Genomic DNA, 14121 nt, shown 5'->3' on the forward strand with positions numbered 1-14121 from the left:
AGAAATTGTTAATTCCGATTTTCATATTTCATGTTGCTCATTATATGATCTTCTGACCTACGTAATATTCTTGTCACTTAGCGAATAAGTTAATTATTCCAACACAGCAGCTATGTACTAAGCTTTGTGCTCTATATCTTTGTGGTTTTTCAATCAAGTTAATTCTGAGTTGGTACATTGCTAATGGGGTGATATTTGCATCTAATTATGATTACGACCGTCATACATACTTCATGATAGCCAGTTTAAAATGAATGATGCACATTATCTCACGAGAAAATAGTAAGGGACTGACGAAATTTGTTATAGAGAAGAAAGCAATTGCTGGAAGAAAAGCAAAGCTAAAGAGGCGTCACTCTTTGTGAACAAGTCTAAAACGCATCTCTTTAGCTTATGAAAGAAAGTAGCAACGACAGTCCCAAATATCATAGAGTGCGGATGGTGGCTGTTCGCATTTTGTTTCTTGTTGGGTAGATTTGATGTGCATGTTTGCATATGCTAATTATATGTTCTTTCTCAAAGCCCACATATATATAATGGTTGGAATTAATTCGAAGTCATTCTCGTCATTTATCATGCATGGTGGTATCATGGTACGGCATATATTGAATTGTAGATTGACAAAATCAGCCTTGTGAAGTCTAATACAAAGCTTGTATTATACATATAATTAGTTGATTAATCAATCCAAATAGAAAGTATAAATAAGTTTAGCCTTTACACTCAACAAACGTTGCTGATGATCACTTATTTCGTCATTTGAGACGAGCCGTTTTCATTTGATTTCAATCTCTATCACTCTATGTATTTTTTTAAATGGTCTCAATCAAGGTTCGATGCGTATCAGTTCATATCTATATTTAAAGTTCTCCAGTTTTTTAGGGTTTCAGTGAGCATCCTGACAATACAATGAATCACAGTCTCCAAGATTAATATGAATTCTAAAAAACTTAGCACTCAAGCAAGCATCTCCATATTCATATATATAGAAATAGTAGTTGTATATCTAATAAGGCACAATAATATTAGTTTTGCATATATATATATATATATTCCATGCATTGCATGCATGTAACTGTCACAACCTTTACTGATAAAAGAGGTTCACCTCAATACTTTGCAAAATTTTCATCGCGGTGATGACACAACCCAACCGCATCGAACACTGGCAAATATGTGGCTGAAAATATATATATATATCTCTAATAAGAGTCTTGAACAACAAATTAAAGATCAGGTTGTCATCTTCACTAGAATAACAACCTTAAACATATTGAAGCTTTTGGGTTTGCTGACATAAGACAATGAATCAGGTCCAATTAAGTTTTATCTTGACCTTTTGGATGAGATTTCTTGTGACAGTGGGACTTGTCTTTTTCTCTTGTAACACAAGCATGAATTCCTCTTAACATGTTCCCTTAGAATGTGACCCCTGTACACGTCTCCCAAGTGATAGAGATGAGATTTTTCAATCCTTAGGGCCACCACCTTTCACATGTGCACACAACTTCTTCTCCTTTATATATATATATATATATATATAAGGACTGATCTTCTTCTCAGAACTTCAAAGGGTCAATAGAAATGGAATTAAGGGACATAGAATCCACTCTTCCACCAGGGTTTAGATTCTATCCTAGTGATGAGGAATTGGTATGCCATTACCTTTACAAGAAAGTAGCTGATCATCATCAAAGTGCTTCAGAGGGAACCATGGTTGAGGTGGACTTGCACACTTGTGAGCCATGGGAACTTCCAGGTAAAAACATGCTTGCTTCTAATCTATTACAGATCAACTCTATATTTAGTTTACTGTATATATATAAATCCAGAAGTTTTATATTATAACAATGGTGACAAAGGATACAACTTCATATATGAACACAGAGATGGCTAAACTCACGGCAAATGAATGGTACTTCTTCAGCTTTCGAGACCGAAAATACTCGACCGGTTCTCGTACAAACCGAGCAACCAAATCTGGATATTGGAAGGCTACTGGCAAAGACCGCATGATTTATAATACTTCATCTAATGTGATTGTAGGGATGAGGAAGACATTGGTCTTCTACAGTGGTAGAGCTCCCAATGGCATCAAGACTTCTTGGGTCATGCATGAGTTCAGGCTTGAGAATCCTCTTACTCTCCCAAAAGTACATACATACATATGTTTTATCATGCAATATATATATATAGCACTTGTTTGTGATGAATATAATGGTGCAGGAGGACTGGGTGTTGTGTAGGGTATTCAAGAAGAAGAAGGGAGATGAGTCACATGCAAGTACTAGTGCTGATGAGCAGGCCATGCAAGAGTATAATAATAATATTAGTGAGAAGATGAGCACATCATTGATATATGTTCCTGATGAGCAAGATGAGGACATGTACAACAAGGAAAGCAGCTCAAACTCCATCCTTAATCTGGCAATGTTTCAGTGCTGCCATTTCCTTGATGAAGTGGACTATTCTACTTCCATTGGGATGAGAATGATAAACTCTAGGACTGATCATGGTGATGATGTTGATGATTATGGCCTTCTCTTGGATGTGGGCCTGATAAACAACAGTATTGGGATGTGAGTTATCAGTGAATCCAAGGAGAAGAAGCAGCCAAGGATAAGATTGAATTTAGATTATAATTAATAGTATATATATATATATATATATTTGTATGTGTGTACAAATGTGTATAGTTTGAGATTGAGACCTTCTTGTATGTTTGTGAAAGATTTGGATAAAAAGATTTGGAAGAATTAATTAATATTGGTTATAAAAATATAATTAGGGAAAAGAAAGACAATGTGATAAAGAAATAATATTGTAGGGGGGGTTTTGTATGAGTGATGATGGAAGAAGGAGGTAACTTGGATTTGTATTTTTCTTTTTTTTTCTTTTTTAAATTTATGTTTGATTTGATATATAGAGATTGATGCATGTGTGGGATAGGCTTATGCATTATTAATTTGGGGAGTAATATTATTTTTTAAATTAACTTTTCGAATAGATTTACATAATGAATGATAATAATTATAATCAATTTTTCCTTTTAAGAAGTATAAGATCACAGTCGGATGACAATTCATTTGGGAAATATATTAGTATTACTTTCATGTGGGATAGGCTTTATCCAACGTTTAATATATATTAGCATTACTTTCATGTGGGGATAGCTAGGTTTTATATATCCACCATTTAATATCAGCATTACTTTCTTGCATGTGTGGGATAGGTTTTCATCCATGCTTAAAAAAGTGATTGGTGTTTGAAATTTTAGTTTTAATTTTAATTTTCATGTTAGCACAGGATTGATCCGCCACCTCGTCAATTAGAAAAGATTTCGGATATCAGAAAGTGAATTTCGTCTTTTCACTTTTCTTTCTTTTTCTGCGTGGTCTCATTTGCATGAGAAGTCATTTCATCCCTGAGTGATGTGTCACTCCTATCTCTCTCTGTGCTACTTATCATTGTTTGTTTCTACTTATGTTTTTCTATCATGCTTTTTAGAATTGTGTATTCGGCTCCTTTTGTATGTCATTTATCCACATAATTAAAAAAATTAAAAAAAAAAACATACTTGGTTAGCACTTATATTATTAAAGGCTACTTAATTAAATGGGTTGTTTTGAGAGTGGTATGATATTTGAAAACCCATGAAGCTTTCATTAAGTGTTCTAAGTGGATAGCTAGACACCACTTTTTTATTCATTAAGCTTTCACATCTAAATTTACTTGTGGATCTAAAATATCATGACAAATCCAATCAATACATTTAGGTTAATTAGTATTCTTTATTTTTAGTAATATAAATAAACATGGATACTATGTTTGTGATTGCTTAAGGATTTCATCACATTTAAATAATTCATTTGTGGATCTAAAGTATCATGAACAAGTATCATTAATCTAATAGCGGATTTAATTATCTTCACCTATTTTTATTTTTTTTTCTTATATGCATGTATCTCTATTTGTTAGACATATTTTTGCACTGCTAATACCATTAACATAAGTTCACATTTTTATTTTTAAGGGTAAAGTTGTAGATGATTCTTAACATATAAGTAATTATTTGTTTTAGCACATCAATTATAAAAATATTACACTTATTATCTAAAAGTTGACATGGTGCTAGTTTATTTTAATTAATGATGTGCAAATAAACCAAACAAATCAAACACGGATACTATATTAGATAAAAAAAAATTAAATAACTGATTTAACAAAAAAAAAATAATCTAATAGGATAAGAAACTCATGTCTATGCATTGTCTATCCATTCAAATTATATTTTTAAGTTTATTATTATTTTTATTCTTTTAAAAATTACCCATTATAGAAACCTAATTTGAGTAGAAATAGAATAAAAAAAACAATATTTAAATTGCTTTTATTTTTCTACTTCTTTTAAAAATTGCCAACAATAGGAACCTAATCCAAGTTAAAGTATAAAAAGGAGAAAATTCTCATAGAATTAGGAAAAGAAAAAGAGTGATTTCAAATATTAAATACATGAAACTCCCAGCAAGAATTTCAAAACATTAGAAACAAGCTTTCATTATTCTCAACCATCAGTATTTCACCCTTGTTTGAGGTTTGTAATTTATCAAACTTTATTAAAGCATTTAACATTATCTATGCATATATAACCTTGATCTGGTTCTATATTGCAAATTATATATATAGCATTAATTATGCCCTGAATTAAAAAAAAATAATAAAAATTGGGAACTTGAGAGATTACCATCAATAATCTATAATATCATAATGTTCCAAATTAGATCATGTATTTTTCTCTCTTTTCTTTTTATCCATCTACTCAAAAATACTCTCGACTAGACATTTATTTTTGAAAATATACCTACTTAATTAGAAATACTCCTAACTAGTCTCTCTATTATTAAAAATACACCTACTTAGTCCGTTTAGTTGGATTATTTTTAAAAATAGAGGGATTAGTTGAAAGTATTTCTAATTAAGTGGGTATATTTTTAAAAATAAAGACTAATCGAAAATATTTCTGAGTAAAGAAACCAAAACAGAAAAAATAGAAAAATAAAAGGACTAATTAAGGTATTATATCAAATTTTTTCCGTGTATTTTCAAAGCAAACATGCTTCAACCCTTGGCATTTGGCCTAGTATTAAATCATGGCCACGTGCGACCAATCTAGAAGCTTCCGTCAACTACCCATCAACCCAAAAGCAAACCTCCTTCCTACCGCCACGTGTCACTTTCAATGGCTCAGATCCAACCTATCATACTCATATCCATTAAATTAAAAGTAAAACTAAAAAAAAAATAAAAGAAAGTTATTTTCGGAATATATATATCATCAACAATTTCATCCTTCCTTTACTCTTGGAACAAAAAACTCATGAAAAATAAATAATAATAAATATTTTTGAGAAAAATAAATAAATAATAATGTAGTAGATGATGGTTGGGCTCATCTTTTCCTTTTTGGGGAAGAGTCTTGGACTGTGGCTTTTCTTCATCTCCCCAATGCTATTATTAATTAGAGAAAAGGTGTTGTCTTTGGGCTAACAAGTGGTTTTTGGAAACCACCCATGGTTTTGTGAAACCACTTGCCCCAAATCTGAACACTGGTTGTGGTGGGGTGGCCTCAAATTCTTGAGGTTGTGGTGTGTTAAGGTTGTGAGGGTCTGGATCTGCAAGAACTGGATGATCTTTGTTGTCCTGCCATGGTGATGTATGTTGTTTCTGTATTTGTATGAATTCAACTGCTTTCTGTGGACCTCAGGAAATGTTTTTTTGTAAGTAATTGATTTTGGTAATGACAAACATTGTGGGATCTGGTTCTGAAATGGAATCATGCTGATGATCTGTTGTTGATGTTAAATCACTGAATCTTAAATCATTTAATGTTAATTTGGACCTTGTTAACTTGGTTTTATATATGTGATTGCAAGATCTTAATTTGAAGAATAGTTTTTTTTAGGATCTGCTGTTGTTATGCTCTGATTTTTGTTCAGTAGATCTGTTGTTGTTGTTGTTGTTTTAATTTAATTTGATTTTTCTGTGTATTTATGTGTGTTCTTTGATTTGTTTGTGTTGTTTGTTCATCCATCAGTTCTGGTTGAGTTTGTGGTTGTGATCTGCTTGTATCTGGTTAGAATCAGAAGAATCTATGGACAACTTTCTTATGTATTTTAGATAACACATTGCCATCATCGTCGTCGGTTTGTTTGGGGTTTATTGTGTTCTTTGCAATCCCTATTTGTGAGTCTAGTCTAGCTGACAGACAGATGAGACTGATGCATGGCGAGGAATTAATTGTTGTTTATTTGTGGTAGTTGATTTTATCTACAAAAAATTTGATCTACCTATTTTGTTGATTTTGATATACGAGATCAAAATTGAGATGTCTGATGAGAAAGAGGCCTGAAAAGCATGGCTTGGAGAATATAATTGAGCAGAAACCACAAACTAAACCTAAATTGTCCGATCTATTGTCAAGTGTTGTTTATCATTGTCAATTTTTTAGCTACTTCCATTGCTTGAGATCCAGTTACTTTTTAGAAGAACTGGAATATTGTGCTTCAATTCTGTTTGTCTATGTAGGTTTAGTTTGGCATGTTTAATCCAACTTTCTCTGCTTCAATGAACACTGAGTCTTTGCTTGAATTCTGATACCGTATATGGCCACCTGAAGCAAATATAACATTGGAAGTTGGAATTTTTATTGCTGCCATTGTGTGTTCCTTTTTGCTTTGCAATGCTGAAATTGTCTGATTGTTTTACTTAACTGTCTATGCTTTTATACTTTTTTACATTAAATTTTGTTTTATGCCTGATTTACAACAAATAAACACTTGGAGGATTAACTTTGTGCTATAACAAAATTCTGTTTTTCTTATTTTGCAGTACAATGGGGACTGAATTATTAGGACCTTGCCTTAAAGATGATCCGGAAAGTATACCACCGGGTTTCAGTCCACATCCGGCTTTCACCCTGCAGAGGATCAAAGAGAATGATATGGCTACCGATCAAACTTCTGATCCCTTGCGGACAAGCATGGTGTCAGAATGTAGCAGTGCAGGTGATGAGAAGCTTAAGAAGTCCCTACGGCATAGACCATCGGTTAACTATAAATGTTTTGATAACAGCTCTGATGAAGATGAGCCTGAAACTGCAGTAGTCAAGCAAGTAAGTACAGATTTTATGATTTTCTATTGTCTTATCATGTAAAATCCTCTTGCTTTTAATGCTTACTCATTCTATGGTTTATGTGCTGCATATCCATGTCACTCCTAATTTACAGTATTCTTCTGATTTTATACAGGATGGTCCTTCGAAACGCTATCTGCCAAAAGGGGTTCGTCGGGGGTGTTCTGAATGTGATACCTGTCAAAAGGTTGGACTTGTTAGAATCTATTGCTTGATTTATATATTTTTCTATTTATTCACCTGTTTAATTGATGGCTGAAATCGTGTCACAGGTTTTGGCAAGATATCGTCCTGAAGATGCGTGCAGGCCTGTTCTTGATGATGCTCCTGTATTTTATCCCAGCGAAGAGGTCTTTATGCTTATTCCTTGGTTTTATTCATTAGATATTTAACAATAAGTCATTCTGGTTGTGAGATGTGTGTTTTGTGAAACAATTTGCAGGAGTTTAAAGACACCCTCAGATATATTGCAAGCATACGCCCAAAAGCAGAACAATATGGAATTTGTCGTATTGTGCCTCCTCCATCTTGGAGGCCTCCCTGCCCTCTAAAAGAAAATGATATATGGGAACACTCAATGTTTGGCACTCGCATTCAACAGGTGGACAAACTTCAAAATCGTTCTGTTAAACAACGCTGCCAAAACCACAGCACTATGAAGAGGAAGAGGAGAAAACTTTCAAGAATGAGGGAAGACTGTGCTAATAGATATGAAAAAAATATTGAAGCTGATGAAACAGATTATAGTAGTGAGGAGAGATTTGGCTTCGTTGCTGGCCCAAGTTTCACTCTAGAATCATTTCAGAAGTATGCAAATGATTTCAGGAGGCAGTATTTCTGCAAAGAAGATGCAAATATGATCACAAACCCTGAGCAAACAGAGCCTTCGCTGGAGAATATTGAAGGTGAATACTGGCGGATTGTGGAGAGGCCAACTGAAGAAATTGAGGTATATTGAATAAACTTGAAGTCTATTAGATTTATAAGCAAAGTATCAAAACATTAGTTTCTATTAGAATGGCAAGGGAAATGAATGCATTCCTTGTAAGACTCTTCATTATCCCTCTTTGTTCCCTGGGAAAATTTTGACCTGACCATAATGCCTTTAACTCAAGAGTCTGTAAGGTTTGCTTAGTTTTCTTCTCTACAAATTGGCCTTTGGGTTTTGCCAGCAAGTCTTTTTTCAAATGCAAAGCTATCTTGATCAAGAATATGGGTCTGGCACTCTGGCAGCAGTCATCTGGTGTGCTCATATCTTTACTGGATCCTTTGTAATCCAAGCATGTCCTCTATATCAGACCCCCTTTTTGTTGGACTTGGGTTGGAGGTGATGTTGCTTAGGGAAATGTATAGGTTTTGTTGTTTTATTTCTCAGTGTTATTTTGGCGTTGCCTTGCAGGTACTTTATGGAGCTGATTTGGAGACAGGAAGTTTTGGAAGTGCTTTTCCTAAAGCATCCTCCACTCCCTCAGATTCTGAGTTGAAGGATCAATATGTGGTGTCAGGATGGAACTTAAATAACCTTGCTCGGCTTCCAGGCTCCGTTCTTTCATTTGAAAGCGGGGACATTTCTGGTGTTTTAGTGCCATGGTTGTATATAGGCATGTGCTTTTCTTCATTTTGTTGGGTAAGATCCTCCATCCATAATTATGATTTGGTTGCTTGAATATTGAACTGTGTTACTTTTTTCAACCGTTAGTAAATTTATCGGAAGTCGAGATTTTTACCTTCATCACATTTCATCTCTTCATCAATTTTATATGCTGTTCATTTGCCCAAATTATTGAGTTGTTTATGGTGTTCTGCTGTTGTAACATTTGATTATTTGATTCTAACTTGTTGAAATTTGGTGCAGCATGTTGAAGATCACCATCTTTATTCATTAAATTATTTACATTGGGGTGCTCCAAAAATTTGGTATGGAGTCCCAGGAAGAGATGCTGTAAAATTAGAGACAGCCATGAAGAAGCACCTTCCAGAATTATTTGAAGAACAACCAGACTTGCTTCATAACCTTGTGAGTGAGAATTTGTGCATGTGTCACTCTTTCCCTTGCTTCATGACCTACTGGCATTATTTCTGACAAATTAAATGGTTTCAAGTGGTTATTGGTCAAATTTTTTCCCGTCCTGTGTCAATATATACATGCTGGGGAGCTCATGTTTTTGATCCATTCTCTTGCAGGTTACTCAGTTTTCACCTTCCACTTTAAAATCAGAAGGGGTGCCTGTTTATCGTTGTGTTCAGCAGTCAGGCGAGTTTGTTCTTACTTTTCCCCGGGCTTATCATTCAGGTTTCAATACGGGATTCAACTGTGCGGAGGCCGTAAATGTAGCACCTGTTGACTGGTTGCCTCACGGTCAGAATGCGGTTGAGTTATATCGGGAGCAAAAGCGCAAGATATCGATTTCACATGACAAATTATTGCTGGGAGCTGCAAAGGAAGCTGTTAGAGCTCATTGGAATTCAGCATTTATGAAAAAGAATACATCTGTTGAGTCCAGATGGAAAGATGTCTGTGGACAGGATGGAATTCTAGCAATGGCGCTTAAGGTGTGCTATGTATGATTTATCGTTTACATGCTTAGACAGCGTTAATGACCCATATTAATACTCCTTGCTTTATTCTTCAGGCACGTGTGGAGATGGAACGCGCAAGCAGGGATTATCTTTGCTGTTCTGCTCAGTCAAGAAAAATGGATACGGCTTTTGATGCTAATGTTGAAAGGGAATGTTTCTTGTGCCACTATGATTTGCACCTTTCTGCTGCTGGTTGTTCATGCTCTCCAGACAAATTTGCATGCCTGAGTCATGCAAAACAGTTGTGCGGATGTGATTGGAATTCAAGGTTTTTCCTCTTCCGGTATGAGGTCAGTGAGCTGCATACCTTAGTGGATGCTTTGGGGGGAAAGCTGAGTGCAGTTCATCGGTGGGGAGTTTCCAACCTGGGATTGAGTTTGACCAATTGCATCAACAAAGACAAACCACGAGAATCCAAGCCTGTCAATAGAACTGTCTCACAAGATGCAAAGAAGCAGGTAAAAGAATTAATTAATCATGGCATTTCAGCTGGTGATGAAAAAAAGTGTAGTTTATCGAAGGAGATCAAAACACCAATGTTACAGCCATCTTCCTCTAAGGCACCAAAAGAGGTGGAGAAGATGGCAAATAATTCAGCTGGTTCAACAATCATGCCAGTTGATCCATCTTCCCAACAACTACCACCCAAACCAACAATTGTCACACCTGCTTCATTGGAGACATGTCCTCCACAGAGCAGTGCACCACTGGCAATTGCAGATCAGAGAAGTCAGTCTATCAGTCATAGAAGTACTGCCGCAGGTTCATCAAGCACTTCATATAATGAGATTTCAAGAAAAATTTCCCCAAATCCTATTTCTTTGCCAACTACTACAGGTGGTCAAAACTCGATATCTTGCTCTAGTCTAGTGTCCAGGGTGAAGAATCTGAGTGACTCATCCGTTGTCCTAGGACTTCATGCATATACAGATAGATTAGCTTGCAATATCAGTGCTATATCCTCATCAATCAATGATGGCAAAGGTGCACAAGTAACCCGCCCAGATAAATTGAATAGAGAGTCCTCTATGGAAAAACAAGAATCTGTTGCTAGGCTCATAAAGTCTGATGAGAAAGTAATCTGCGATTCTCAAACTGATTCAGTTCTTGTCACGCCTGAAACTAATGCATCTACTATGTGTGAAAGGGATATAGAAATGCTAGAGAAGCCTGAAACTAACGCATCTGCTATGTGTGAAAGAGATATAGAAATGCTAGAGAAGCCGGTGGTGAATCTCGCAAAAGAGTTAGTCACTAAGGTTTTAAATGAACAGAAAGAAGGAACATGTCACTCCACCTTGCTGAAACAACCATTACCAACTGTATATTCTCAGAGTGCATCTCATGGCACTAACTCAAATGGAATATACAATGCTAAAGAAATTTCAGCATCCATATCCAGTAGAGAAGAGAGCTGTGGTCCAATATCAAATGTTTGTAGTCCCTTAAATCCTCAGCAGTTCACAGGACTCATACGAGCAAATACGGAAACCGAAGTTGGGAAGGATGGATCAGACCGTGTTCACAATCTGATAGATAAAGGACAATCTGTCATTGTTGGAGCATCATGTCCACCTAATAGCATTGATAGGCATAATAACCATTCACAGAAAGGCCCTCGCATGGCAAAAGTAGTGCGGAGAGTCAAATGCAGTGTTGAGCCATTGGAATATGGGGTTGTGCTTTCTGGAAAATTATGGTCTACAAGCCAGACCATATTTCCAAGAGGTAAGTTTACGTTCTTCTATTTAAGTTTCTTGGATTAGTAGCTGTGTTTTATGGCTGCATAACTGAGTGATTAATTTTTCTGACATCCTCGAATGAATTGGAATATTGTAAATATTTTTAATAATATGGTGACTTCTCTTGGTTGCAGGTTATAGAAGTCGAGTTAGATACTTAAGCATATTAGATCCAACACAAATGTGTCACTATATATCAGAGATACTAGATGCCGGACTGCTCGGGCCTCTATTTATGGTATAATTACTTTTCCTTTTTCTTTCGTATGATGCTCTAACTTAGAAATACTCCTGTTCGGTAGCGAAAATGGCAAGAAATTAAACTTAAAGTTTGTTTTGATGGGTTATTTTTTCCATTATCTGTTTTACAAGTTTGATGATGATATTAAGTTTAATCATGAGGATGTTTACAGGAATTGATACCTTCTGAAGTTAGACGTTTATGTTTGTTCTTCACTAAACTATGAATGGTTATAAGTGCATTTTTTTCTTCTTCTTATTCTTCTTATCCATTATACTGTCTGACCAAATTTTGCCTGGTTAAGAGTTCAGCTGATCCATTTGATAAAATAGAACATGACATCTTGTTTTATTTGTTTAATTAGTTCTTGATTTGAGGATTCATTTTTATGCCCTTTCAGGTCAAGGTAGAGCAATGTCCAAGCGAAGTCTTCTTTCATGTTTCGGCTTCCAAATGTTGGGATTTGGTGAGAATGAGGGTGAATCTTGAAATCATGAGACAGCACAACCTTGGCAAAACTAACCTTCCGTCCTTACAGCCTCAAGGATCTCTTGACGGTCTTGAAATGTTTGGATTAACCTCACCTACAATCATGCAGGTATCCATTAATCGTTTCCCGTATTGTTCTTTCCTTTATGTTCGCATTACTAGACTAGTTCTTCATTCTTAGTTTTGCAATTTTGTTTCCAATAGGTGATCGAGGCAAACGATCACGATCGCGTGTGTTCAGAATACTGGAAATCTAAGCAACATTCTGCAAAACCACCAACTCCGTGTCTTAAAGACGGACAAGTAAGCAAAGACGGCCCGTTGCTCGTCGGAACGAATACGGCACTTTTGAGCTTGTTTAAGAAGGCAAATCCAGAAGAACTTCGAGTTCTACAAACCATACTCAGTGAAGACAATGCAGCTGCCTCAAAAGCCTCAATCATTCAAGTTCTTGATCAAGAGATCAAGAGACACAATCCATTATAATCACTCTCTTCCCATCCATGAGTTCAGTTTTGTTTGTTTTCCACAGCCTTTAGCCTTACCATTTTGTTCCAATTCCAGTACATAAATCATTCAATTTATGCAATGCCACAACATAAAGAGCAACACAAAGTGTAACTATTTTTCTCCTTCCCAAAAAGGTTAAATAAATTAGAGTGTACTTTGTAGATACAATGAGTAGAGCTTAAGTAGCTCATTTTTTGGATTCATTTATACACTTTTTTTATTGGCTTGAGATATTTCAAGAATCACAAAACATTAGAGTTATACAAACTTGTGGTTGGGGATGTGTTTGTTTGCTATTCTAACTTTCATTGTTTACTTGATACTCAATTACACAAATTATTTTTGAATTTATGAAATATTTTTAGTTTTTAGATTTTGGATTTTGGATTTTAAGATTAATATAAATTATAAAATAATAAAAGTTGGAGGGGTTGGAAAGTAAGAATTACTTTTTCATTGTTTTACACACAACAAAGAGTGGAGGTGAAGAAATTAAGGCGGAAAAACAAGTGGGTCTTTTTCCGACAAAATTGATAGAAGAAATTTCTCTCTTTGACAATAATGGAGTTGGAGAAAATTCTTTTTCACAAACAAAGAATTAATAAGAATATAAATATAAAAAAATTATCAAATCATCATAAAGTTAAAAGTATTACACTTTTTAATGATTTCTTATTTAATTTAGTAAACATAAATAAAAAAAATATAAACCTAAGATAAATAAATAATTTTTTTAATAAAATATGAATCAACCATGATGGCAAAAATATTAATATTTTATCATAAAAATCAATAGGCCCAAGATAAGATATTAATGGTGAATAATTCTCCATAAATAGTGATATATATTTGGTGGGTTGTTTACAAAATATAAAACTACTTTTACGAATATACCCTTCCATGGTGAGATATTCCTTACTTCACCACAATTAAATAAAATTTTTTTATTATTTAAAAAATATTCAAAGGCAATGATAGTTAAATAAATAAATAAAAATTTAAATATATAGACCAAATAGCTGATGGCTAAGTGGCACAACTTTTACTTTCATTTATAATAAAAATTTTTTTATTATTTTGAGTTTAAATTTTTTTAATAATAAAATTGTACTGATAGATCTTTACGTATAACCCAAGCTCTGTATTTTTGGGTGAGGGTGCAAAATTAAATATTTACTATTATTATTATTATTATTATTTTGATTATTTTGGTAAAAAAAAAAAAAAGTTAAATACATTGAAGAAAGTCTCCAATAATTTAGTGCAAGAGTTGAGAGGTTTAGAAATTGTTTGTAACTATTTTGTCACGTGGGAGTGGGGGTGATGGGCTGTCTCGTCAAATCACATCAAAAGCAAAGAAAGAGATA

At 34.5% G+C, this 14121-nt stretch overlaps 2 protein-coding genes across 4 annotated transcripts; both read left to right on the top strand.

Annotated features, from left to right (window-relative positions):
• Window positions 1–1323: 1323 nt before the first annotated feature.
• Window positions 1324–2944, top strand: LOC120278006 (protein CUP-SHAPED COTYLEDON 3-like). Of its 2 annotated transcripts, none has more exons than XM_039284902.1 (3): window positions 1324–1759; window positions 2047–2153; window positions 2227–2944. In XM_039284902.1, the coding sequence occupies exons 1-3, from the start codon at window positions 1585–1587 to the stop codon at window positions 2581–2583; spliced, it is 639 nt and encodes a 212-aa protein (XP_039140836.1). In that variant the 5' UTR covers window positions 1324–1584; the 3' UTR covers window positions 2584–2944. The 2 variants fall into 2 exon arrangements, with proteins under 2 accessions (XP_039140836.1, XP_039140828.1); XM_039284894.1 differs by having other exon boundaries at window positions 1329–1759; window positions 1888–2153; window positions 2227–2937.
• Window positions 2945–5466: 2522 nt separating this feature from the next.
• LOC120275664 (lysine-specific demethylase JMJ18) lies at window positions 5467–12887 on the top strand. Of its 2 annotated transcripts, none has more exons than XM_039282327.1 (12): window positions 5467–5777; window positions 6889–7171; window positions 7308–7379; window positions 7465–7542; window positions 7635–8141; window positions 8592–8819; window positions 9048–9209; window positions 9377–9745; window positions 9826–11500; window positions 11649–11752; window positions 12156–12353; window positions 12449–12887. In XM_039282327.1, the coding sequence occupies exons 1-12, from the start codon at window positions 5716–5718 to the stop codon at window positions 12728–12730; spliced, it is 4020 nt and encodes a 1339-aa protein (XP_039138261.1). In that variant the 5' UTR covers window positions 5467–5715; the 3' UTR covers window positions 12731–12887. The 2 variants fall into 2 exon arrangements, with proteins under 2 accessions (XP_039138261.1, XP_039138269.1); XM_039282335.1 differs by having other exon boundaries at window positions 5467–5713.
• Window positions 12888–14121: the final 1234 nt, after the last annotated feature.

Source organism: Dioscorea cayenensis, chromosome 2, assembly GCF_009730915.1.
Source record: "Dioscorea cayenensis subsp. rotundata cultivar TDr96_F1 chromosome 2, TDr96_F1_v2_PseudoChromosome.rev07_lg8_w22 25.fasta, whole genome shotgun sequence".
Classification (NCBI taxonomy): domain Eukaryota; kingdom Viridiplantae; phylum Streptophyta; class Magnoliopsida; order Dioscoreales; family Dioscoreaceae; genus Dioscorea; species Dioscorea cayenensis.

Bases quoted from the DNA above. Each gene is read 5' to 3' on its own strand.
- LOC120278006 (XM_039284894.1), top strand. From the start codon at position 1,585: ATGGAATTAAGGGACATAGAATCCACTCTTCCACCAGGGTTTAGATTC. The intron at 1,760-1,887 runs GTAAAAACATGC...ATATGAACACAG, and splicing joins TGAGCCATGGGAACTTCCAG to AGATGGCTAAACTCACGGCA. The intron at 2,154-2,226 runs GTACATACATAC...ATAATGGTGCAG, and splicing joins ATCCTCTTACTCTCCCAAAA to GAGGACTGGGTGTTGTGTAG.
- LOC120275664 (XM_039282327.1), top strand. From the start codon at position 5,716: ATGTTGTTTCTGTATTTGTATGAATTCAACTGCTTTCTGTGGACCTCA. The intron at 7,380-7,464 runs GTTGGACTTGTT...ATCGTGTCACAG, and splicing joins AATGTGATACCTGTCAAAAG to GTTTTGGCAAGATATCGTCC. The intron at 8,142-8,591 runs GTATATTGAATA...GTTGCCTTGCAG, and splicing joins GGCCAACTGAAGAAATTGAG to GTACTTTATGGAGCTGATTT.